The 26,092-nt window shown below is 32.5% G+C and overlaps 1 protein-coding gene across 10 annotated transcripts in view; it reads right to left on the reverse strand.

Moving 5' to 3' along the window:
- The window catches only part of LOC123258506 (disks large 1 tumor suppressor protein), a 308,892-nt gene that overhangs the window by 141,310 nt on the left and 141,490 nt on the right, over window positions 1-26,092 (reverse strand). For all 10 annotated transcript variants that reach the window (XM_044718637.1, XM_044718608.1, XM_044718599.1 and 7 more), the window contains one exon: window positions 7,788-7,924. In XM_044718637.1, coding sequence (XP_044574572.1) covers window positions 7,788-7,924 — 137 coding nt within the window. The remainder of the gene's footprint in view (window positions 1-7,787; window positions 7,925-26,092) is intronic.

A 26,092-nucleotide genomic window follows, 5' to 3' on the forward strand; every position in this document is an offset into this window, starting at 1 on the left:
TCGTCTAAAAATTTTTGGAAATAAAAATTGGTCCAAATTTAACTTTCGAAAAAAATGTCTTATACAATTTTTTTCTAAGACCAATAGAAAAGTCGGAATTCCAAAATTGAAATTTTTTTAATCAGCTCAAATTTATTTCATTCATTATGAATCTTTAGTTTGGAATGATGATAAAATATTGATCGCATAAAAAATTATAAGAATCTTCTATTACAGGAAGGTTACATTTCCGATATTTGTTTGAAAACTTCATTTATATAATCAATCCTATGGCTGTTATGTCGAGCAAGAATCTCGGACTTGACCATTAATGATGAAGATAACATGATAATATTAATTATAATTGATATTTTTAAAAACTTAAACTTTAAAAAACTTTTTTTTTATTAGATCAATCTTTTGGCCATAATATAGATTATTCAAACTATTTCTTCAAAATTACTGCAAAACTTCAACTATGACGATTAACGATTGAGATAATCATTGTAATAATATTAATAATAATTAAAATAAAAATAGAAATGATAATCATATTATTAAATAACGAAATTATTTATTTTTTCAAGTTAATTGATCGAAAGTCCGCAAAATAAACAAAAAAAAAATCATAGAGTGTTAAAAAAAGTTGACAAATTTTCATTTTTTTCTTTCAAATACAAATAAACGATTAATCGCAAACATAATTAAGTGGTAGTTGAATCACTACATAAAATTGAAATAATGAAAAATAATTGTAGTATTATTAATGAAACTAAAATTTTTGCCCTTATATCAAAATAATTATCAATAACTAATGATTGATTACAGTATTATTAATATTACGAAAATATTAGCTGTCTAAAAAATTTTCAAATAAGTTGTTTAAAATTTCACTTTATAAAAAAAATGTCCCTTATAGATTTTTTTGAATCAGTCAAAAGGCCATAATTTCAAAATTAAAATTTTCATCAATCTTAATTTTGTTATTACGGGAAAACTATTAATTCCTTAAAAAATCTTAGGTGACATTTTATTCTAGAAAATTAAATTTTCGACATTTATTTAAAAATCATACGATCACTCTTTTCGCCGTAATATCAAACATTAAAACTATTTATTTTTAAGCTTAGGCAGAAATCTCGGCCTCATTTATATAAATAGTTAAAGTAATCATAATGCTATTGATAATTAAAATAGTTAAGTAATTATAAGTAGTATTTAAACGTAAAATTTTAATGATAATAATAATAACAATAGTCGTCATTAGAAATCTAATAATATTATCTATACTTAAAATTATACTAATTAGTTTAAATAGCTCATCGTTATGAAAAATGAGCAAACATTTAGCTAGGTAAATTATTATACCATGCATATTTTGAGAACAGTCCCGATAAAAATTATAAATTAGAAAAATTACAAGGTCTGTCTTGGAAATATTTATAAAATTAACCAGGTACAAAATAGCTGATACTAAGATTAATCATCCAGTTAATTGACCGTCAGTAATGGTGAAATACTTTTTTTGTTATGAATTAAATATTTCTAATGAACATCATTTAAAAAAAACTACGTCAGACTTATTTAACTAGATTACGAAATTTTTTCTGTAGAATTGACCAGTGGAAATTATACTTAAATACTTTTTCAACATTTAGCATAGTCAATTATTATACTACACATATTTAGATAGATACTTGTAAAAGAAACCAAAGAAAAAAGTTGAATAACACATGCAATATGAACTTTAAAAAAAAATTCAGTTAAAAAAAAAAAAAAAAAATTAGGAAAACGGTTGACCCTGAAGGCCATCCCTGCAACTTCCCGCTACTTTCGTAATTAAGCGCTCAACATCGCACATTACGTTTTAAACTCAAAAGAGCTCGAAAAACATAATTTTGTGTGTAATTTTGAGCTTTCCGAGCTCAAAAGTCTGATAGAAGTTTAATAAAACACTATTTTTTGAATTTTCAAACCGCAATAACTTTTGAATGAATGAACCGATTTTCAGGCGGTTGGCGACATTCGACGCAGTTTTTCAAATTCTATGATACATTTTTAAACACAAATTGATTAAGAGCTGATTAGTTTTTGGAATTGATCGGTCGAGCCGTTTAAAAGTTATTCGGAAAAAACCACATTTGGAAAAAAATTTTTTCGCAGTTTTTCTAAGATTTCTCAAAATCTATCGGCCCAAATCAGTCCAACTTGTATTTAAAATCTAAGTTTAGTCGAAGCCTTTCGAATGGCACCAACCGCGATCAAACCGGTCAAGCCGTTCAAAAGTTATGAGAGGTTTACACACACACACACACACACACACACACACACACACACACACACACACACACACACACACACACACACATCCGTACATACATACAGACACTTTCGCGGGAATCGTCAGGGAAGCTTCCTAAGACCTCAAAACGTCGAGATTTGACGAAAACTCGATTTTTGAAAAACGGGGTAAAAACAATAACATCCCGATTTTTGGAAATTTTCAATTTTTCTAGCAGGAAGTTAAAAGAAGTGTGTAAAGTTCAAGACATTATTAAAAATGATAACAAAATTTTGAGGCCTGTCCTCAGAAGTTTTAGCAATCTATGCTATAGTAATATGTATAAATTTCGAAGAATGTCTTGAAAATAAGTGGAAATTTTCAGCACAGACCTGAAAATATATATATGGTCTCAAAGTGCACATAAGTCCTCAAACAATACATTCGCTCGAAATTGTATCAAAATTTTGAACTCATGTCCTTGAATTATAAGGAATGCTTTAAAACATTGGAGACAGTCTTCGAAATTTTAACTTTGAAATTTATATATAAAAAAAAAACTCTCATCCCCGATTGCCAATTGTATTTTTAACGTAATTAAAGAAAAAAATAGGGTGTCTCAAACTATACGTTACACATATATATATGTATGTGAAAGTGAGTTTCTATATATTATTAGATACATATCGGATAACATTGATTCATCACGAGCTTGAGTAACCCTCTTGAAAAAATAATAGCGTGTGTTTATACGTATTGAAATAATTCATAGATATTGTCGATGTATTACAAAAATATCTCGATATCAAATTAATTCAATACATTTTTCATGTTACTTTAGTTTTTTTATGAAAATTTACATTTTGTTATTCTCAATATTTCTCCTGGTTTGTATAGTAGGATGGCATTATTTATGTAAGGCTAGAGTAAAAGTATCATTGAGTAGTTTCTAAAGACGTATCTTGGTTGTAGTTAAAATACGGAAAATATTGAATTGAAGTATTGTAGAATCTGAGAAAAGAAGATTTGAAGGAGAAGAAACAAATATTTGATTGGTAAACATCAGTTTCCTTCCAATCAAAGTATCTCTTGTAACAGGATTGAAATTTAAAGCTTCTGCTTTTTTCGAGTATGAGAATCCACATGTGAAAAGCAATAAATTTTATATTGAGATATTTTTTTTATTAAACCTAAACTGAAAACTGTCTTCAAAGGTCTTTTTTCAATTCACTCTGTTAATTAATAAAACCTATCATCCCAATGGAGTTTTTCCAATTTATCAAGCTTCCACCGTGAATTATATCGTCATTTTAATGGAGTTTTGGTTTTTAATTAATTTGTTTTTAGTAGAATTAGTTAGAAGTGTAATTATTGTAATTGGTTTCATAATGAAATTTACTAAAAATTTTGTCATATTATTGCAATCAAAATTTTTTACAGATTGCTTTCAACAAATTTGCCGATGGGTAAAATCAGCCAATTAATTTCGAAAGGGTGGTCATTCAAAATTTTTAAAGTTAAAAAAAACGCTATTTTTGTAAGTTTGTTTTTTGTTTTATCAAATAACTTTTGAATGACAAAAATAAGATAATTTCTTTTTAATTTTCGGAATTTCACTGATAAAAGAATTTATTAACTATTATTAAATTAATTTTTTTGAAAACAATTTATTCATTCATTAAAAATAAATAGATCACAAAATAACACAAAATTCTAATTAGAGCAACTAAAAAGCGTCAAATTTAACACAAATAAATTGAACAATGACAGAGATACTGATGACAAAAGTTTCAAGTTAAATTCATTTTTAACTATTTTATTCCACAACAATTTTCACACCTTTAATGATAGCTTAACGTTTACTGCACGAAAAACTAAAAAAAATGCAGAATCAAGAAATCGACTTTTATTTCGAATCTCAAATGGCCTATTTTACCATCAAGAGTAATCTGATCGAAAACGCCTGAGGAATGTAGCAAGCAAGGCAAAACAGCTCTTATGTTTGGTAAACTCTAGAAGCTTGACATGGCATAAATTTACAAAGATCCAGTGTAGTGACTAGAAGCCAAATTTAGTGGTTAACAGTGAATTTTCCGAGTGAATGACTGAACATTAAACATCAGTGTCAGTCAAAGAGTAAGTGAGCGAGTGACTGAGCAACTGACTGAGTGAAGGATTGACCATTAACAGAAGTACGACCAGCGTTCCATGCATTATATGTATAGAATATAAACACGATGTACGATGTGACATATAGGTATAGTTTCCAGGTTGCATGCTAGGTTACTCGACTCATGTCACGCCAGTTTCGGTTTTGACCGCGCACTCTCTTACTACCTATGAGAACTAAAGCACTAACGCGCGTCTGCTTAATCAAAGACTTCCTGGAATGTTGGCGTAACCACATCCTGCCCGCATTACTCTCAAGTGCGACAGCCGACCAACTGCTGCTGGTTGGGTATTTGCCCAATAGTTACCCTTGTTTTACTTTACCGTCTACAACCATGCAACTACAATTGCTACAGAGGCTGTAAGCTGTAACATAACTGTTACAGAGACAGAGGAGCCATATGCGTCGTGTAGTCATTCCATAATAGCCATTCCGCGTTATCTTTTTGACCACGAGGATTCGACGACAGTAGACACGAATCCTCGACTTTGCTCGGTGAAACCAACCCCTTGCGATCGCAACATACTTGAGAGAGAGTGGTGAGCGTCATTATTAAAGTACCTGGTGCTTTACAGTTATGATTATTCTCATTGTTATGTTTTCAGTGTCTATGTCTATGTCTAGTCTCTTTCTCATGATAATCATATCAACTTTGTATCCACTCAACTTTATACCGCTAAACAAAAGTGGACCAACACAAAACAAATGTCACTTTATATTATTTAGACAAAATAATAACAGTAATGTAATGAGATAACAAACTTTAGTCATTTGTTTTGGGTTAAATATGCTGCGTTGCTTTTGATGTTGTTCAATAGTATAAGATTGGTGAATAGATATACTACATTTAAAATTAAAAAAAAAGTATTCCATGTCTATTGTCGCCTAAAAATTAAATATCATTGATTTCAACATTTAATCAAAAGAATCAACTTATATAAGTGTATAAGTTTATAATTATTTTTGCTATACTACAATAGAATGAAGTATTAATCTCAGCATTTGGAGATTAGAGTAAAATTGTGATTGATGTAAAAATTGAATAAGTTATAAAAATATAAAAGTTTAAACAATTTTTAATAAGGAAAATAAACTAAAGTGTTCGTGAACGATTTTCATTGAATTGTAAGTTGGAAACGTGTTAAAAAACTAGGTTATACATGAGACTAAATGAACAACATAAATCAATATTTATTGAAACTTTAACTTTGAAAAGAGTGCATAGAACTTCTATTAAAAAAAAGTTATTATTTAAAGTTTCATAATTTCCCAAAATTTTTAACTTCCCGCTAAGAAAATTGAAAATTTTCAAAAATTGGAAAGTTATTGGTTTTACTCCGTTTTGCGAAAATCGAGTTTTCATCAGATCTCGACGTTTTAAGGACACAGGAAGCTTCCCTGACTATTCCCGCGATGGTGTCCGTGCGGCTGTATGTGTGTGTGTGTGTGTGTGTGTGTGTGTGTGTGTGTGTGTGTGTGTGTGTGTGTGTGTAAACCTCTTATAACTTTTGAACGACTCGGCCGATCGGATCGAAATAGGTGGCGATCCAAAGCGTATCATTGCCATTAAATTTCGTGAAAATTTTAATCGATTCGGTTCGCTAGATTTTGAGAAATCTCAAAAATAAAATTTTCAAAAAATCGTTTTTTTGGAATAACTTCTAAACGGCTTCACCGATCAATTCCAAAAACTAATCAGCTCTTAAGCTTGAAAAACCACGTCGATTGCCACAGTCCCATCAAAATCGGTTGATTCTTTCGACAGTTATCGAAAACGATAAATTTCGAAAAAAGTTTTTTTTTCACATAACTTCGAGATTTCTTTTTGGATCGTTTTTGACGAAATAAAATAATTATTAGAGCCTAAAAAATCACGTCGATTGCCACCAAGAACGTGAAAATTGGTTGATTGGTTCGTGAGTTATCGTTGTCGAAAAAATTCAGAAAAAGTGAATTTTTCAAATTTCTCTGAGATTTTCAGTTCGATCAGTTTGTGTTTAAAGTTATATCATAGACTCTAAAAAACTGCGTGGAATGCTGCCGACCGCGTGAAAATCGATTCATTCATTTAGAAATTATTTCAGTCTAAAAATTCAAAAAATACTGTTTTATTAAACTTCTATTAGACTTTTGAGCTCGAAGAGCTCAAAAGTATACAAAAGCTATTTCTTTGAGCTTGGAGAGCTCAAAATAACACACAAATTGTATTTTCGATAAGTGCAATATAAGTGCAATTTCAAGCGTTTAGGTATGGAATTAGCGGGAAGTTGCAGGGATGGCCTTTAGGGTCAACCGTTTTTCAGATTTTTTTACTTTAATTACGATTGTAATTTACATGTTTTTTTTTCATGTACTATACTTATGTTGTCGCTGGACTTTCTTTAAATTTATAAAATTGCTATTACTGTGGTAATAATAATACTTTCCTTGAAGTAAAAATACTTATTGTAAAAATACTCGTTCAATGATCGGCTGCCTCACTTTAGAGCACACTAACTGAAGAAAAAAACTTACACTTTAAATTGATTAAAAATTTGTTTCAGACAGAGAAAAAATATTAAGAAAAAAAAACATTAGATTGTTTAGTTAAAATACTAAAAAATGTAACAATACAATTATTCATTAAAAACTTGACAGGCAACAAAAAATTATGTAATTTATCAAAAAAAAAAAAAAAAAAAAAAATAACTAATACTTGGCATTTCGAGAGAAACAATACTTTATTTCAGTTTAGTGTGTAACGATTCTATCAAAACGACCAAATTTTATTAAGCTAAATGTGTATTTGAATTCGTATTTATATTTATGTAGTAACCCTAAATGATTTACATTGTATTCCAGTACCACAATATAATATTGTATTAATGTATTAATTCTAGTATATACGTATGCATATGTGTGAATGTAGAGTTTGATAAAACCCAATTAGCAATTAAAATTGTGGATTTGCCTGTGGATTGGATAAAATTACTCCGAAGCCATTACTGCCGTTGCTCTGTGATAATACTATCGTGGTATTTAGCTATCTGACTTTAGCTTATAATTACTATTTGTTCCGATGATATATCATTAGTCCACCAATGTGTATGCACCTAGAGGTACATCTAGGTAAATATACATTTACATCGAACGAGAGAGAGAGAGAGAAACAGTATGAGTAATTTGATTTCGTATGGATGAATTCAGTTGGTGAAATTCGATTCGATGGATCTGGTATTTTTTCGTTTCATTGAAAAATAACTAGGGGAAACATAAAACAACAAACCCTAAAAATCGATCCCGTGTGACATATAATAATGTAATCTCTGTTATTTAATATCTGTAGGGTGTATGAAGTATGTATGGTGCAAAACTTACGTCATTTGATGCAAATGTCGGTGTTATCGGACCGTCGCTGGCTTCCCATTTATCAGCGATGCGAATGGTTTCAACGGTTTTCTGCTGGACCGACTTAGACTCGTCAAGCAGCGTTAGCTCATAAAACTCTTGTATATCTGAAACACGGAGAAGCATACCGGTTAAAAATAAAAATAAACATAGATAAATCACTTAAGCGTATAAGTTATTACGTAGGTCAGTACGTTCATGGTAGGCAAGTGTCAAGATAAGAAAGAAACATTATTTCCAATAGTTTAAACTAACTTCCACCGGAATAGAAAGAGTCCAGCCTCATATGAGAAGAAAGGTGCCATTATGTGTGTACCTCTGGACCGGCTGAGAAAAATATATCATCCATGATGTGTCTACTGCAGGTTACCAGAGTCCAAGGCGGATCGTAATTTCTAGCTCCGGCTCTTTTGCTAACGTCTCTATCTCTCTGAAAAAGCGTTTTGCGAATGCAGCAGTCTATGGCCAGCTCCTTGTCCTGAAGATCCACATAAATATATCCCGAACTTACAAAATTTTCTATATACATATACATTCACGGTAAAGCTATATCTCATATCTTATATTTTAGCTTCATGTAAGTTAAATTTCACTGATATTTTTCGTCTTTTTATCGTCTAGTTTTACGCTACAATAAGAGTAATGCACCAAGTTTTGTCTTTTCCGAAAATATATATGTTTATTTATGGGAAAACAGTCAAGGATAGATATGTTGTATGTTGTATGTATTTGTGTATAAGTTACAATAACTTACATAATCAGAATGTATACTGTTTCCAACTTACTGTTATATATATTCTAGCAGCAAGTTGTGGAAATGTGTTATGCTGTTATATACTTGGATCGGTAGTAATGAACGACAGTTTCAAGCAGTTTGGTACAAGTTACAAATAGTCATCGATTCATGTCTACTCACATAATACACGGCAAACTTTGTATAATATAAGCAAGTATTTGTAAAATGTTCATTTCAATTTAGATATTCCGTCCCATGAAAAATAATTTACATTCCAAATGGTTAGAGCTAAATTATATTGATACCTTTCAAAAATGAGATTTTGGCATCAAATAATTGAGTAAAATTGGTTTTTTGGTAATAATTTTTTTTTTGGCTTAATTTCTTATCACAAACAATCATTATTATTTTTATTATCAAATTAAATATAGTCAAGTTGTGCTAGGGGAATGTTACCATAAAATGTTCGAATAACTGTTTATGAATAGACATAAAAATTTAACGGACTATTGACACGCTTATCTAGAGTCCCAGGCTAAATATGTTAATATCATCGTTATAATGTAAACTTATATAATTACAATGATATATCTAATAGATACAAAGGATGAATTTATCATAAATGTTTATAAATAATCAGAATGGGTAATAATTGAAATGATTGAATGTTTATGCTGTTAAATGACGAGTTTATTTCATATTTTGGTGATATGGATAAAAATTTTGAATAAATCATTGCGATTTTAAATGGTATCCCTTTCTAGTTGCCGGTACATTTACCCTCTTCGCAAATGTCAACTCGAATCAGCATATTTTTAGAATTGGATGATGCATTACCGAGCGCGATTTATGGAAATACACATGACACATAACACATGAATTCATTACTTTGTGTATTTTAAATATGTTATTTATTTCATTGTAATTCACGTCCTTGTTGCCTTTGTGCCTTGGTAAGAGATTTCTTTCACCAGAAAATATATTTCTGTTTTTAGATTGTATTTTACATTTTTTGATTTATTGCATTTACGAGCAGGACGTAAAATTTAATGAAAAAGAAAACTAAAAAAAAAATGTGATTTATTTACTGTGATAATTTTTTCATTTTTATCGGTAATAAAATTATGTTCGAAGAGTAATAAAAAGTTGTAATGGCTTTTAAATCAATAACCAGGTGTTAAAAAATTGTTAAAAATTTGTTGTTTCAACACTGAACACTATAACATGCTTCATACTTTTCTTTTTCAGTTCACGTTCTATTTTACGAAGAATTAAAAGTTATCTCGATGTTCCATTGAGTTTAAAATTTATTTTTATTACAGTATATAATCTCTGATAGCCGCGTAGACTTTTATCATACTAAAAATATCAATTTTTTCAGCTCTATAAAACTTTACAGCGAGCATATTCTGATGTAAAAAAAAACGAAAGAAGAAGACAAAAAAGAAAAAGAAAGAAACTATGCATACAGATATAGCTTTCGGATTCCAGTTTTAAAGATTTGATGCAATGAATATCTCCTTAAATTTTTTTCTCGGCCACGTGAGACCACTTGCAAAGTATTCCAAGAATTATTCACCCAGGAAAATACTAGTTGAGTTGAGCTGGTAGAATGTAGGAGACGTGCTTTTATAGAGGTTAATATTCTTATCATGTAATATGAATCCAATGAATTAAAAAGTCATCTCGAATAACTTTAAGACTTTTATAATGCTATTAAAAAGTACCTTAATACTGAATTATTTTGCTTTTAAATTCATTGAATTATTATATATTATATATTTGCCTGTACTTTCAGCTTACTGTTTATTATTCTCTGCCATCGTTATTAAATTGCCATTTCATCTCTAAAATAATTATTTTGTAATATTAACTTGAAATTGAATATTATCATTATCAGTTATTGTATCATAATTACGGAAAATTATAGTATTTTCCAAGCAAATATATACATAAAAGCTCAAATTTATTTATTCGAGCGGTAATCAAAATTTGTATTTGTTAATTAATACTCTTGTAAACATTCGCTCCTATAAATCATTATAACGTAAATAAAAAAATTAGGAAAGCGGTTGACCCTGAAGGCCATCCCTGCAACTTCCCGCTGCTTTCGTAATTAAGCGCTCAACATTGCACCTATTACGTTTTTGAGCTCTCCGAGCTCAAAAGTCTGAGAGAAGTTAAATAAAACACTATTTTTTGAATTTTTAAACCGCAATAACTTTTGAATGAATGAACCGATTTTCACGCGATTGGCGGCATTCGACGCAGTTTTTTAAATTCTATAATACATTTTTAAACACAAATTGATAAGACCGAAAGTTTCGGTGTACTTCGAAAAAAAACACTTTTTTTCGATTTCTTTCGTCAACGATAACTCACGAACGAATCAACCGATTTTGACCAGATTGGTGGCGATCGACGTGGTTTTTTGATGCTAAGAGCTGATTGGTTTTTGGAATTGATCGGTCGAGCCGTTTGAAAGTTATTCAAAAAAAACCACATTGAGAAAAATTTTTTTTCGCAGTTTTTTTAAGATTTCTCAAAATCTATTGGTCCAAATCGGTCCAACGTGTATTTAAAATCTAAGTTTAGTCAAACCCTTTCGAATGGCATCAACCGCGATCAAATCGGTGAAGCCGTTCAAAAGTTATGAGAGGTTTACATACATACATACATACATACATATACACACACACACACACACACACACACACACACACACACAAAGACATACAGACACCATCGCGGGAATAGTCAGGGAAGCTTCCTAGGACCTCAAAACGTCGAGATCTGATGAAAACTCGATTTTCGAAAAACAGGGTAAATACAATAACTTCCCGATTTTTGAAAATTTTCAATTTTCTTAGCGGGAAGTTAATAATAGTCAATTATTAAAGAAAATAAATGATCAAAAATTCAAAGAGTTGTTAATTAAATGGCTCAATTACTTAAATTTATCACGAGAGTATTACTAAAAGCGGCTTATGAAAATTCGCTGCTATAGAATAATCATTGCGGGAGCTCTCATAGGTGTAAGATTACTTGATGTATTATATTGATTTGAAGACCACAGACAGTACATTAATTAAATCTCCTTGTACTGATCAAAGCAAATGTCGATTCTTCTTTGTAACGGAGTTCGAATGCTGTCTAAAATCCCTATTCCTATAGGTACGTATCAGCTTTACTGAAGGAAATTCAATTAATTTTACGGGAGGATCTGAGGGGAGATTGTTTGTAACTCTTTGACAGCTTTGTTATGATAAAAGTTTAATCATACGTGAGTCTGGAAATGATGTTTCATTAATTACCTTCATAGTTTCACTATATTAATCTCCGGATTTTCTTTTTTACTTTTTTTACTTTCATTAAATCAGTTATCATGGTCACAGAGAAAAGACTGTCTCAAAAATCATAATCAATATTTTGCTAAAAATAAATTCAATTTCTACAATTTTTTTAAATATTATTGTGATGTAAGCGCGATTGGAAACATATGAAATTTTTTTCGTCATACTCAGTCAGTAAATTCAATTTTGAGCACCAACTGGCGTCCACATAGACACTGATTTCTAGAGACCTGACTATACCCCCTATTTTTTTCAGTCTAAGCTACAAAGTTAACTTCCCCTTCTTTTTCCCTTTACTTGTCTGATGCAAACAGAGAGAATTGGCGCTAATTTTTTTTTGTGCTGTTTATTGCGAAGGAGACTGAATGTTAGTAAAATAACAATGACGCTATTTCGCTTAAAATTACTATATATACACTGAACTTAGGTTATCTTTGTGCCTTTTATAAAAGTATTGTGAAACATTTATTAAATAATAATTATTGTTCTGCAAGTAATATAAAATAAATTGATAATTTTTATAAAACTAAGTTCTTAATTAAAATGTAAGCATATCACTATTGAGCATGTCTAAGCCAAAAGCCTATGGCTAACATGGTAACATCGACGTTGCCGGAAAATCGGCCCTTTGCGGCTTAATGACGTAAATAATAATTAATTCATTTGATCAAAAATTTTATGGATTTATCGAAAATTTGAAATGTTTTATCATTTTTGAAAACAATATAAATATTTACTGCAAATAATTCATTCATTTGAGTTTACTGAATCACTGATTCGTAAAAAGTTGATATTTATTTATTTTTATCAAAGTGAATCTTTTTTAATATTTATTTTAACATATGTAGCATAAATTAATATATTTTATTTCATTTAAAATATTTTTAAACTGTTACCTTTGACAAAAAAATAGCAATATTGTGAACAAACATAAAAACATGAAAATTCATAAACGTCTATTGATCCATGTCGTGAATCCCTATATATTTATACTACAGGGTTTGATGTTTCTTTCATAGTCATTTCTGATAGATCCATTTAATTTGCATATACCAATAGAATATATGAAACTATTCAAATAATACTAAATAAACAGTGAAACTATTTAGATAAACATTATTATAGTTTCACTATTGATATTAGCGATATACATTAATATTACCAGAAATTTAATTAAATATTTGAACAGCGTATTTAAAAATTAAATATTATTTAGATGAATAATATGAATATTACATCAGTTAATAATACATAAGCAGCTTTATTCTTCTACGTATTATCTCTTTTGACAAAAGGGAATAAATGAAAAAAAAATATGACGATGGATATAGGATCGTATACTTAAACTATAAAATTTACATAATTAGAAGTGAAATTTTTTCATAAAGTTTAAAAATATAACAAGATTTTTTCATTGTGGAAAAAAAGTTCACTTTTAGTCCGTGTGAAAAAATCTTTCCGAGCAGTGAGCGGAAGAGGACATTTTTTTAACAGTTATTCTTTTACTAACGTACATCATTAGTTGCACAATTATATTTAGTTTTACGAGAAAAATGGTATGACACTGAGCTTCTCTATACATATGAGGGCTTTGCTATGGATGAAATTTTCAGCCGTGGTGCACATACGTGCACTCAACATTCAGTGATAACGAGTTTTCTGTATAAATTAAAATAATAAAATGAATGTGAGGCTGCAGATTTAATCTGACTTTGCAAAAAGTTGCATAGAAAATGGCTTTACAAATTTAACAGTTTGTACAGCCCGCTGATTGGTTTTTTTTTTCACTTTCAGTTGTTTCATTTGTTAACGTTTTTTACGCCGCACATTGATGAGTTTATTAAAATTTATGGCTCTGATACTTATATAAACATGGGTAGTTGTCATTTATCATTCCTCATCCTCGATCTGAAATTTCAGATGAATATTTGCATTTACAAGAACTATAAAAAATTAGAGGTTAAATAAAAGATTTTTCATCTGTTCATGCTAGCTTGAAGAAATTAATTGAAGGCAAACATTTATTTCAATGACATTTTCGTTATAAACTAACTTGAAAAAAGTAAATATAAAACTCACAAAAACAAATTACGATTTCAGTTAAAATGTTTATAAATTAACTTAAAAAAAATTAGGAAAACGGTTGACCCTGAAGGCCATCTCTGTAACTTCCCGCTACTTTCGTAATTAAGCGCTCAAAATTGCACTTATTACGTTTTTAAGCTTAATAAAACTAAGTTTAATAAAACACTATATTTTGAATTTTCAAACCGCAATAACGTTTGAATGAATGTACCGATTTTCACGTGGTTGACGGCATTCGACGCAGATTTTCAAATTCTATGATATATTTTAAAACACAAATTGATCGGACCGGAAATTTCAGTGTAATTTGAAAAAAAAAAAAAAAAAAAAAAAAAAAAAAAAAACACTTTTTTTCGATTTCTATCGTCAACGATAACTCACGAACGAATCAACCGATTTTGACCGGCTTGGTGGCGATCGACGTGATTTTTTGATGTTAAGAGCTGATTAGTTTTTAGAATTGATCGGTCAAGCCGTTTGAAAGTTATTCAAAAAAACCACATCGGAAACAAAATTTTTTCACAGTTTTTTTAAGATTTCTCAAAGTCTATGGGTCCGAATCGGTCCAACTTTATTCCAAATCTAAGTTTAGTCAAACCCTTTTGAATGGCACCAACCGCGATCAAATCGGTCAAGCCGTTCAAAAGTTATGAGAGGTTTACATACATACATACATACACACACACACACACACACACACACACACACACACACACACACACACACACACACACACACACGCATACAGACATACAGACACCATCGCGGGAATAGTCAGGGAAGCTTCCTAGGATCTCAAAACGTCGAGATCTGATGAAAACTCAATTTTCGAAAAACGGGGTAAAAACAATAACTTCCCGATTTTTGAAAATTTTCAATTTTCTTAGCGGGAAGTTAAAAATTTTTAATTGAAAGCTGTCAAAGTAACAACAAAAATACGATAATTTCCTGAGCGATTATTTGCAATTATTTTTCTTCATAAAAAAAAAAAAAAATCTCAATCTTTTACCTCAGAAAAATGATAAACAAATTTGTATCTTGACACGAAGACTAAGATAAATTATTAAAAAAAGCCCACAGCTAATAGTTTGAGAAGAAGCGAATCATTTATCTCTTTCTTTATTATTTTCTTTTGCTCATCAGAGCTTTAACAACAACAAACTTATGCATTTAGCTTTACTATCGTAGCCTGGCACTCATATCTTATTATACGGAATGTATTATTATTATTATTACTTTTTTTTTTTTTATTATTACTACTGAACTATTTAATCTCGAGTCATTGCTGTAGAAAATTTTAATCAATCAACTCGTCGATTGCTAAAAAAAAAAAAGCTGGTAGAAAAATAGTTTCTAAACCGAGAAAAAAAAATTTTTTTTCTGGTCGGAAACAGTTTCTCGCCGTAATCATATATATAGAGGGCGAAAATGCCAAAGCGGTAAATATAGATGTAGCAGAAGTTTTGTATAAAATCGATTCTATCGAGATGAACTGTTGAAGCTGGAGTACGAGGGTATCGATACATGCTCTGTTGCCGAGAACGAGAAATACTGAAGTATACTCACACATCTATAGATCTATACATCTATTCACCCGATGCGAACCCCCAGAACGATGAATAGCCACTCAGGTGGTCAGTGAGCATGACTCAAATGGATTGGAACGCTCCTACCACCGTTTAGTGTATGTTCATGTAAAGTCCCAAACATATAGTTCTCGTACTCCTTACTATTAAATAAAAAATTTCTACTCTACTAAATATGATGTTTATTTAATTTAAAGTTTACTTCTCTATTCAAATCACTGTTTTCTATCGTACTTCTATTGAATAGATTATAGATTAATTTAAAATTACCGTAGCAAATGTTGAATGAAACTTTACTATTTAATTAGCAAAGTAGGTTTTCAAAATACAGCTTCTATGTTTTCTATTGTTTTTAACTTTTCATGAAGTAGTAGAGTTCAATTCTGTGAAAAAACTTTTTCAAAGCTGTACTTGTAAAATCAACTTTAATATTACGGAATTTTAAAATTTCAACAAATGATAAAAATTACTTATATGACTTCTTTCTTTCTTAATTTTTTGATGAAAAAAAAAAAAAAAAAATTAGGAAAACGGTTGACCTTAAAGGCCATACCTGCAACTTCTCGTTAATTTCATACTTAAACGCTCAAAATTGCACTTATTACGTTTTTGAGCTCTTCGAGCTCAAAAATCTGATAGCAGTTTAATAACACACTATTTTTTTAATTTTCAAACCGCAATAACTTTTGAATGAATAAACCGATTTTCACGCAGTTGGCGGCATTCGACGCAGTTTTTTAAGCCTCATGAAGAATTTTTAAGTTTAAATTGATTGAATAGGAATTTTGAAGTGATTTTGAAGCGATCGACGTGATTTTTTTATGTTAAGAGCTGAATAGTTTTTGGAATCGATCGATAAAGCCGTTTAAAAGTTATTCTAAAAAAACCACATTTGAAAAAATTTTTAACTTCCCGCTAAGAAAATCGAAGATTTTCAAAAATCGGGAAGTTATTGTTTTCACCCCGTTTTGCAAAAATCGAGTTTTCATCAGATCTCGACGTTTGAAGGTCATAGGAAGCTTCCCTGACTACTCCCGCGAGGTTGTCACGGTGTCTGTGTGTGTGTGTGTGTGTGTGTGTGTGTGTGTGTGTGTGTGTGTGTGTGTGTGTGTGTGTGTGTGTGAAAGTATGTGAACCGCTTATAACTTTTGAACGGCTCATCCGATTTTATCGCGGTTGGTGCCATTTGAAAGGGCTTGGCCAAACTTAGATTTTGAGTATAATTTGGACCGATTCGGATCAGTAGATTTTGAAAAATCTTAAAAAAACTAAAAAAAAAAATTTTTTCAAATGTTTTTTTCGGATAACTTTTAAACGGCTCTACCGATCGATTTCAAAAACTAATCAGCTCTAGACAATAAAAAACCACGTCGATCGCCACCAAGCTGGTCGAAATCGGTTGATTCGTTCGAGAGATATCGTGAACGAAAGAAAACCGAAAAAAGTGTTTTTTTCGAAATTACTCCAAAATTTTTGATTTGATCAATTAAAACCTGAAAATTTTTTATGAGGCTGATAAAACTGCGTCGAATGCCGCCAACCGCGTGAAAATCGGTCGATCTATTCAGAAGTTATTGTGGTTTGAAAATTCCAAAAGTAGTGTTCTATGAAACTTCTATCAGACTTTTGAGCTCGAAGAGCTCAAATGCATAGAAATACTATCTCTTTGAGATAAGGCTGGCAATAGCCTAGTCGGCTCGGTGCCCTCTTTTCGAAAGAGTAGGAACCGGGTTCGATCCCGACACGCACCACTATTTTTCAGTGATTATAAATAAAAATTTGTGCGTTACGTTGCCAGCCTCTGAAAGTGGCAGAGATAGCCGGGCGGCACACGTCTGACTTGGATGATCACCCATTTAAGCAACAACTTGAATGGGTGACCACTCTAGTCGGCGTTAGTTAGCGCGAGGGATCTCTGCACACTAGGAGAGGGGCCTAATGCTCCAGTGGTCGATAAAGAAGAGTTTCTTATCAATCACTGTAGACTTAGCCCAGCTCCGACTGTACTATCATGGGTTTTCTCTGTGGTTTCCCCATGGTTCTGTTCCAACAGCCTGAGAGGTGAGGTTCAGGGTGAATACGGTACAGAAAGCACAAGTCGGTCCACAGCCGCAAAAAATTAAAATAAAAATGAAGTGTCGGGTGGGACTTGCTAAGGTCCAATATGAGAAATAGAAAAAGCGTAGAGCTAGGAGAAAAAGAGGAATCAGCCTTGTAAAAACCGAGAGGAGTACAAATAAAGCGTAGTAATAAATACTATCTCTTTGAGCTCAGCGAGCTCAAAATATCACATTAATTATATTTTGAGCTCAAAAATATCAAAAACGTCATAAGTACAATTTTAAGCGCACAGGTATGGAATTAGCGGGAAGTTGCAGGGATGGCCTTTAGGGTGAACTGTTTTACTAATTTTTTTTTGTAATTTTTTTGAAATTTCTCAAAATCTACCGGTTTGAATCGACCAAATTGTATTCAAAATCTAAACTCGGTCAAGCCCGTTCGAATGGCGCCAACCGCGATGAAATCGGTCAAACCGTTCAAAAGTTATAGGAGGTTTACATACTTACACACACACATACATACAGACATAGTGACACCCTCGCGAGAGTAGTCAGGGAAGCTTTCTAGGACCTCAGAACGTCAATATCTGATGAGAATTCAATTTTTACAAAACGGGGTAAAACCAATAACTTCTCGATTTTCGAAAATTTTCAATTTCCTTAGCAGGAAGTTAAAAATAAGTCTTGGAACATTATAAGAAAACTGATAACATCAATTTCAATTTAACTTTTGTACTCTCCGGAAATAATAATTGTTTCTAAGGTCAAAGATTCATCACTTTCAAACAAATTATCATGTCTATGGCAAAGTTGTATATTTTCGTACAACTTTTCAATAAAGTAACTAATAATAAATTTTTAAACTATGTATTGAAGCTCGTAAAATAATATCGTATTTCTTTTGTTAAAATTTAGTCTTAATAAAATTTGTATCTTTTTAAAAATTCTCAAAATTAAGTTATTTAAATAATTACTTAAAAGTATTATCATAAAGACGTACCGTTTTTCAGTAAATAATGATTAAATTTCATCCAGCTGATATTATTGACGGAAAAAAAATTGTCAAAAACTAATAAAAAAGATGAGCTAATTTCAGTCTTTAATTATGTAAGCAAATTACGAATGAATATCCCACGTTGAATTATTAAAACTTTTCATAATCATCCTCATGCTAATGGACATTAAAATTTTCACAGTGTACACTTGATTTTATCATATGTCAAGAAGTTAACCGTTGGTAATTATACCGCTGTAGAATCGTCTCATTCTATCTTATTGTAGGTATACTTTTTAGAGGTATTTTTGTTTTAAACTTTTTTTTTAACATTAACTACAACACTTCCAACTGGTAGTTTACCGTTTAAATTTACAACGTTTACTAAGCTACCAACGAGACGAAGAAAGTGAGAGTAAGTGAGAAGGGTGAAGAAAAATAGGTATGCTCATTTCACCGGGAAAAAGGTTTTATAATAAAAAAATGTAATAACACGATTTTATGGCGTAACACCAAAATTAAATTCGCCGAATAGAGAGCCGTTATTTTCAATGTATACGTAAGCAATGAAAGTTTAAAAAAAAAAATATTAGCTTAATAGAGAAGCTGTAGAAGACAAATAAAAAGAAAAAGGATGAATAAAAGAAAGGAGTTAAAAAGTGATTGCTGAAGATAGTAAAGCTTTCTAATTTCCTGGGCTATTTATTACAACATTCGTAATCGTTTTTATAAATTTACCACACGGAAGTAATCTAACTTTTATATTATTTTTATTTGTTTATTAACTTTATCCGCGGTTTTTTATCCACAGTACCGCTACTCTGTTGTTTTGGTGAAAAAAAAGTCTCGTATTTTTTTCAAAAATTCATCTATTGACTCACAAATCTATTCATTTTTTAGACAAAGAATATTCAATTTCCGTACAGCAAACAAATAGAATGAAATATTATTAACAGAGTTGTAATTTTCATGAAAAAAGATAAACTTCAATCATTGTATTTATATTTATAACAGTCAAGTGTTTATTTTTTAATAAAATAATTTTTTAACTTTATATCAGCAAGTAAAACATTATTGATTTATTAATACACTAATGTATTAGATAGATTAAAGTAAACAAAAAAAGTGGATTAAAATTTTCCCATAAATTGTGCAGATGGACAAGAAATGTTTTTAACAAAAATGAACGACGTAGTAAAAAAGGAAGTAAAAATAGTTAAGTAGTAAATGACAAGAAACGAGGTTGAAAGCTATAGAGTGGACATGTTGTGTAGAATATGTAGGTGGATTTGGTTGTTTTGAAAGAGGTCACAACTGTGCGAAGGTGGTTGGCATATAATAAACTCCAAAGCAATATTATACACAAGAAAAAGCTTGTGGTAGTAGTTTATAAGACATATATATTTAGTAGACAAGCTGAGCTGAGCTAGTGGGAACGAACCAAGCCAACACGAACATGCTTTCAGCTTTAAAGTGCGATACCGTGAGTACGCCTCGGGCTTCCGCTGTAAAGAACCACTGTTTTACAAAGGTCTAGTCGGTGACATCACATTGACCATATAGTGTTCCAGTTATTCTGTCTGACTGGATACTGAATTAAAAAAAGACTAACTTAAATGTAAGTAGACTTTCTTTAAGTAAATGTGATCGGTAACATTAAATTTTTTTATTTTATTTAAAAAAAATTTTTGAAAGCAATTCATGTCCGTGGAAAAATTATTTTAACAGAAAATTTATTTGTATATAACAGAATTTATTTGTAGAAAAATATTTTACAAAAAAAATCAATTTTACACCGAATAAAATGGCCTTTGAGTGTTCATAGAATACTCGATACAGTCCACTGCAAAAATAGTTTTTTTATTGCCAATAAATGGTAAAGAGAAAAATAAATTTTCGATAAGTTGATGTTCACTGAAAAATTCGCGGTGCATATTGTTCCGTGGTTTTAATTGAAACCCGGTGGTTTCAATATTGAGTAAATAATTTTTTATTCATTTAATCCGCTTGGGATAAATATTACTTTACTCTGATGGAGGGTTTTGTTTTAATATTTGTAGAAAAAATTCTTCTAATGTTTGTCGGCAAAGTATCAAATACAAATTTAAATAAGTAGGGGAGAGGGATTACATTAATATACGTACACTTCATTATTTTATTTATTTATTGTTGAGTTTTGAATATTTTATTTTTAAATAATAATTTTTTTTTTTTTTTTAATTTGTTTAAAGTCGCATAAACTACTAAGGTCATGAGCGACTACGGTAGGGGGTAAACTTTTTGAGATTGGAACTCGTTTTTATTTTTTTGGGCTGAGCAGAATAATACACTTAAATATTGAAAATATTCATTGGTGTACGCCGGACTCGAACCCGGTCCAATGGTTTGGTAAGCAAGGGCCGGATCTGATAGGGCTACTGCGCGCCTCAAATAATTATTATTTAATTATTTAATTTATTAATTTATATAAAAATATTTTATTTTTAAATAATAATAATAATAATAATAATAATAATAATAATAATAATAATAATAATAATAATAATAATTATATTAATAATAATAATAATAATAATAATAATAATAATAATAATAATAATAATAATAATAATAATAATAATAATAATAATAATAATAATAATAATAATAATAATAATAATAATAATAATAATAAGCAAGCGGTGCTTGCTACGTGGCCTCCAAGCGGCGCATCGCGGGAAACGCAGACCATAACACCAGGTCTGTAGGCGAACGACGTAGCCGATGCAGTGGGCCAACTACCCACTGCATTGAAATACTGAGTTACAACAAGACGTAATCTCAGAAGTGCTCCCTACAACCGGTCCTTTTCGGATGAGGACCATTCATCAGGTGGGAGGAGCACGCCGGACCCGATGAACGATGACGACCCTGGCGCTTTAAGGACTTACTTTAAGTGGACGGAGGAACTACGAGTCGACCTCTTGGTGTGCTACCAACGTAGCGAGCCGGGGGTGAGCGGTTATATGGCCCGGATGCACACTCTTTGGAGTGATATGCATCCGGAGCTAGAGCATTTTACGCCTAAACACCTGCGTAATTATGCCGCTTATCTTCGGCGTAATAGAAGATCGCTTGTGCCGGATAGAAGGCAGTCTAATAGACTTTCCTTTCCGGCGCAATTACACCAAGAGCGACGCCGTTCCTCCTTGGATGACAACAATCCCTTTATAGGACGGCAAGTAAGTATATCTAAAAAGATAACTTACTCCCAACAACAGCTAGAAGCGGTAAATGAAGATCTCCGTGCAAACATCCTGGAGGATTCCACCCTGCTCACTGTGAGCCAGGTTGTGTATGGTGCAGCAGTTTCGGCTTTTCCGAGAGAGAGACATTGTCTCTCGATCGAGGCAAGGTTGAGACAGCGCATCTCACAACTTGGACTCAAAATTGACAGATCCCGGAAACAGGTCTCCCGCATTCAGTGTGTGATTGAGTTTGAAACAACTCAAAGAGCATACACGCCCCGAATTCGGCGCATTGCTGCTGAACTTCGGTGGCGTCATCACACACTGAATAAGAGTACTCTTCTTGTCATCAAGGAAGAGTCTCTCAATAAATTGCGGGCTCTAGTGACTGCCAAAAAGTCACTAGAGAAAAGGCTGAAGCGGTTGGTCGACAACTCGTTGTTTCGATCCAGCCCTTCACGCTTTCTGACACCAAAGACCGATGTTACCGGGAATTATCCAACACCTGAGCAGGTGGAAGCTTTTTGGACTGAGTTGTATGGAGATCAACCAAACGTGAACGCCAATACTCCAGCTCTGCAAGACTTTAAAGCATTCTGTCGGGAACACCGTAGACAGAATGCTGATGAAGAGAGCCCTGCAGTCAGTGTGAATGAAGTTCGTTCAGCTCTAAATGGAAGCAAAAATTGGGCTGCTCCGGGACCAGATGGCATAAATGTCTTTTGGTGGAAGAAGTTTACTTCTACCCACCTCCATCTGGCCCGTATATTTACATCGTACATTAGAGCTGACGAACCGATTCCAGACTGGCTCGTGGAAGGGCGAACCGTACTGATACCAAAAAAAGGTGACTTGTCTGACCCAAAGAATTACAGGCCTATCACCTGCTTGAATGCGGTTTATAAAATTTTTACAAAAATTTTAAACAACCGTATTTTGCAGGAGATAGAACCTGTATGGCAACAGATATATGAACAGCGTGGCAGCAAAAGAGGCCTGTCAGGATGCAAAGAGAACTTGATAGTTGATCGATGTGTCACACAAGATGCGATCTACTATCAACGCAACCTGTCAATGGCCTGGATCGACTATCGCAAGGCATTTGACTCAACTTCTCATGAGTTGATTTTATATCTCCTCAAATGCCTGGGGGTCAATCCTGAAATAGTGGAATGCATTCGGCGTACAATGCAGCTCTGGCGAACGCGTTTTTACATTGGAAGTGGAAACGCATTGCACATAACCGGAGTTGTAGAGTACAAACGAGGGGTCTTCCAAGGTGATTCCTTAAGCCCTCTGCTGTTTTGCATCTCACTGCTGCCTATATCTGTTGCTCTCCGTAAAACCCATGGGTACTCTGTGGGGCCTCCGGGTGATCGAAAATACTCGATTACCCATCTGCTTTATATGGATGACCTGAAGCTATATAGTGCTGATGAAGATCATCTACAGGCGGCTCTTAACATCGTAGCAGAGTACACGCGGGATGTCGGAATGTCTTTTGGGTTGGACAAGTGTGCGGTCGTACATCTGGCGAGGGGTAAGTGCTCTGATACGAGTGATGATGTCGAGTTGGTAGATGGGAGCATCTTAAGACAATTAGATACCGGAGAGTTGTATAGATATCTAGGAATGGAAGAGCACCGCATGCATGCGGTCTCCGAAGTCCAAGCAACTCTCCGTAGCGAGTATGTTAGGAGACTCCGGAAAATCTGGTCCTCCGAACTTTCCGGCAAAAATAAAGTCTCCGCCACTAACATGCTCGCTGTCCCAGTCTTACTATACTCTTTCGGTGTCTTAAAATGGGCCCGAAAGGATCTGCGAGATCTCGACATCAAAACCCGTAAGACTATCAACATGAACCGGAGCATGCACCCCAATTCATCAGTCGCCAGATTATACCTCTCCCGGTCCATCGGTGGGAGAGGTCTGCAGAGTTTGGAGCGGCTGCATGATCGTTTGGTCCTGGGTTTAACACACGAAGTTGTCAATTTCACTGCAGACGAGGATGACTTTCTTATGCAAATTGTTCATAAACATGAGAATGCGCATAAGGGGTCGTTCTTGTATAAGGCAGCTATATATGCAGCAAGAACCCTTGGTCTTGGAGAGATAAACGCTCTTATGGAACTCCGAAAGGAGGAATTCAAGAGCGTCATCAGGAACGCCGAGGAAAAACTACTCCTAGGCGAACTGATGGACAAGTCCATGCACAGCGTGTTCTTCAAACACGTGCGTGATCATGGCTTGTCCACCCAGCTGACGTTTTCCTTCTTAAAGTCAGCTGGCCTAATGTCCGAGACTGAAGGGTTCATATTTGCTTGCCAAGATGGTGTCATTAACACTCTAGAATACCGTAGCAAGGTGCTCCAGGTGCAGCTCCCGGACACGTCATGTAGGATGTGTAAACAACACCCGGAGACGCTCATGCACCTTTTGTCAGCATGTCCTGTGCTGGCGAGAGGTGCATATATCCAGCGTCACAATGCTGCCCTGAGAGTACTGTACTACTATCTTCGTCACCGCTACGGTATTGATATGACACCAGTGCTGCCTTATCTGCCAGGAGATATTCCCCAGGTTGTTGAGAATGACAGTTGCAAAATTTATTGGAACATGCCGTTTGCAACAACTCGGCGGATAGATCACAACAAACCTGATATTGTGCTCTTCGACAAGGCTACTCGTGACATTTATGTCATTGAGTTCTCGGCCCCGGCTGAATACAACATCTCAGCCAAAGAAGAGCACAAAAGACAGATATATCAGGATCTCCTGTTTGAAATTGGCAAACTTTACCCAGGTTACCGTGTCAAGCTCGTCGTCCTGATTGTTGGCGTCCTCGGAGGGATGAAACAGTCTTTTGTATCCTCACTTGCCAGAGTTCCAGCTTGCTCATCAAAAGCTGAATTCTTGGCGGTCAGGATGCAGAAGGCTGTCATACTAGGTTCCCTCCGTCTACTTAGGAAAATGACTTTGGCCTGCTGTGATCACTAACCGCCTTGTTGTGCGGAGTGGTACAGCAGTAATGGATGGAGCTCAGGCTGGGCCCTCGGAGAATCGGACTCCGGGGACAACCCCCCTGAGCATTTAATAACATAATAATAATAATAATAATAATAATAATTATTATTATTATTATTATTATTATTATTGATATTGTTATAATTTTATTGATTATTATTATTATTATTATTATTATTATTATTATTATTATTATTATTATTATTATTATTATTATTATTATTATTATTATTATTATTATTATTATTATTATTATTATTATTATTATACAATATATTTTCTGTAGACTGGTTTTTATAATACTATAAATCTGAATTTTTTTATTGGCTGTCCAGTCTATTGCACGAATTTTTTAACTAATTATTTATCTAATAATTTATAATATCGTTCGCCTGTATAGACTGGACAGTCAATAAAAAAATTCAGATTTATAGTATTATAAAAACCAGTCTACAGAAAATATATTGTATAAAAATATCGATGGCTTTAAAAATGTATTGACAGGAGTCAAGTAAATAGAATTAAAGTTCGTAGTTCGTCATTAAGAGGTGACTGAATGGTAATTCTGGACAGTGTCTCGGATAGCTTAAGAGAAGAGCAGTTGGCGCAATACTAAAAGATCCAGGTTCGAGTCCTGGTCTGGGCCGTCCGAATTATTTTTTCAGTCAAATTTACCTTTAATGACAAATTTATATACGAATTTTAAAATCGTTTATGCCTGGAGGGAATACAGGCGAACGATATTATAAATTATTAGATAAATAATTAGTTAAAAAATTCGTGCAATAGACTGGACAGCCAATAAAAAAATTCAGATTTATAATTATTATTATTATTATTATTAAGCTTAAATAAATATTTATAATTGTTGTATTCTTAATAAATTGTAACAGAACAAATATGAATGACGTAAAGAGAGTTGAACATTATACCATAAAATATTTAACAAGTCTCGCGAGAGCTTGTTAACTTCCGTCGAGTAAATATGCGTTGAAAAAATAATGAGCCTGTTTGGATGCACGATAGAATGACAGACTGGAGAAAAAAATGAATTCAAATGTATTTTATTTATAAATTTATTTTATTTAATTGAGGTCGCGAGTGCTCCCAATCATAATAAGAAAAAAAAATATTGTCGATTGTTAATAGAAGTTTGAAGGGCTTGCTGTACTTATTCAGCAAATAGTGAACAAAACTATGTATACAAGAG

The sequence above is a fragment of the Cotesia glomerata genome, linkage group LG1, assembly GCF_020080835.1.
Source record: "Cotesia glomerata isolate CgM1 linkage group LG1, MPM_Cglom_v2.3, whole genome shotgun sequence".
Classification (NCBI taxonomy): Eukaryota; Metazoa; Arthropoda; class Insecta; order Hymenoptera; family Braconidae; genus Cotesia; species Cotesia glomerata.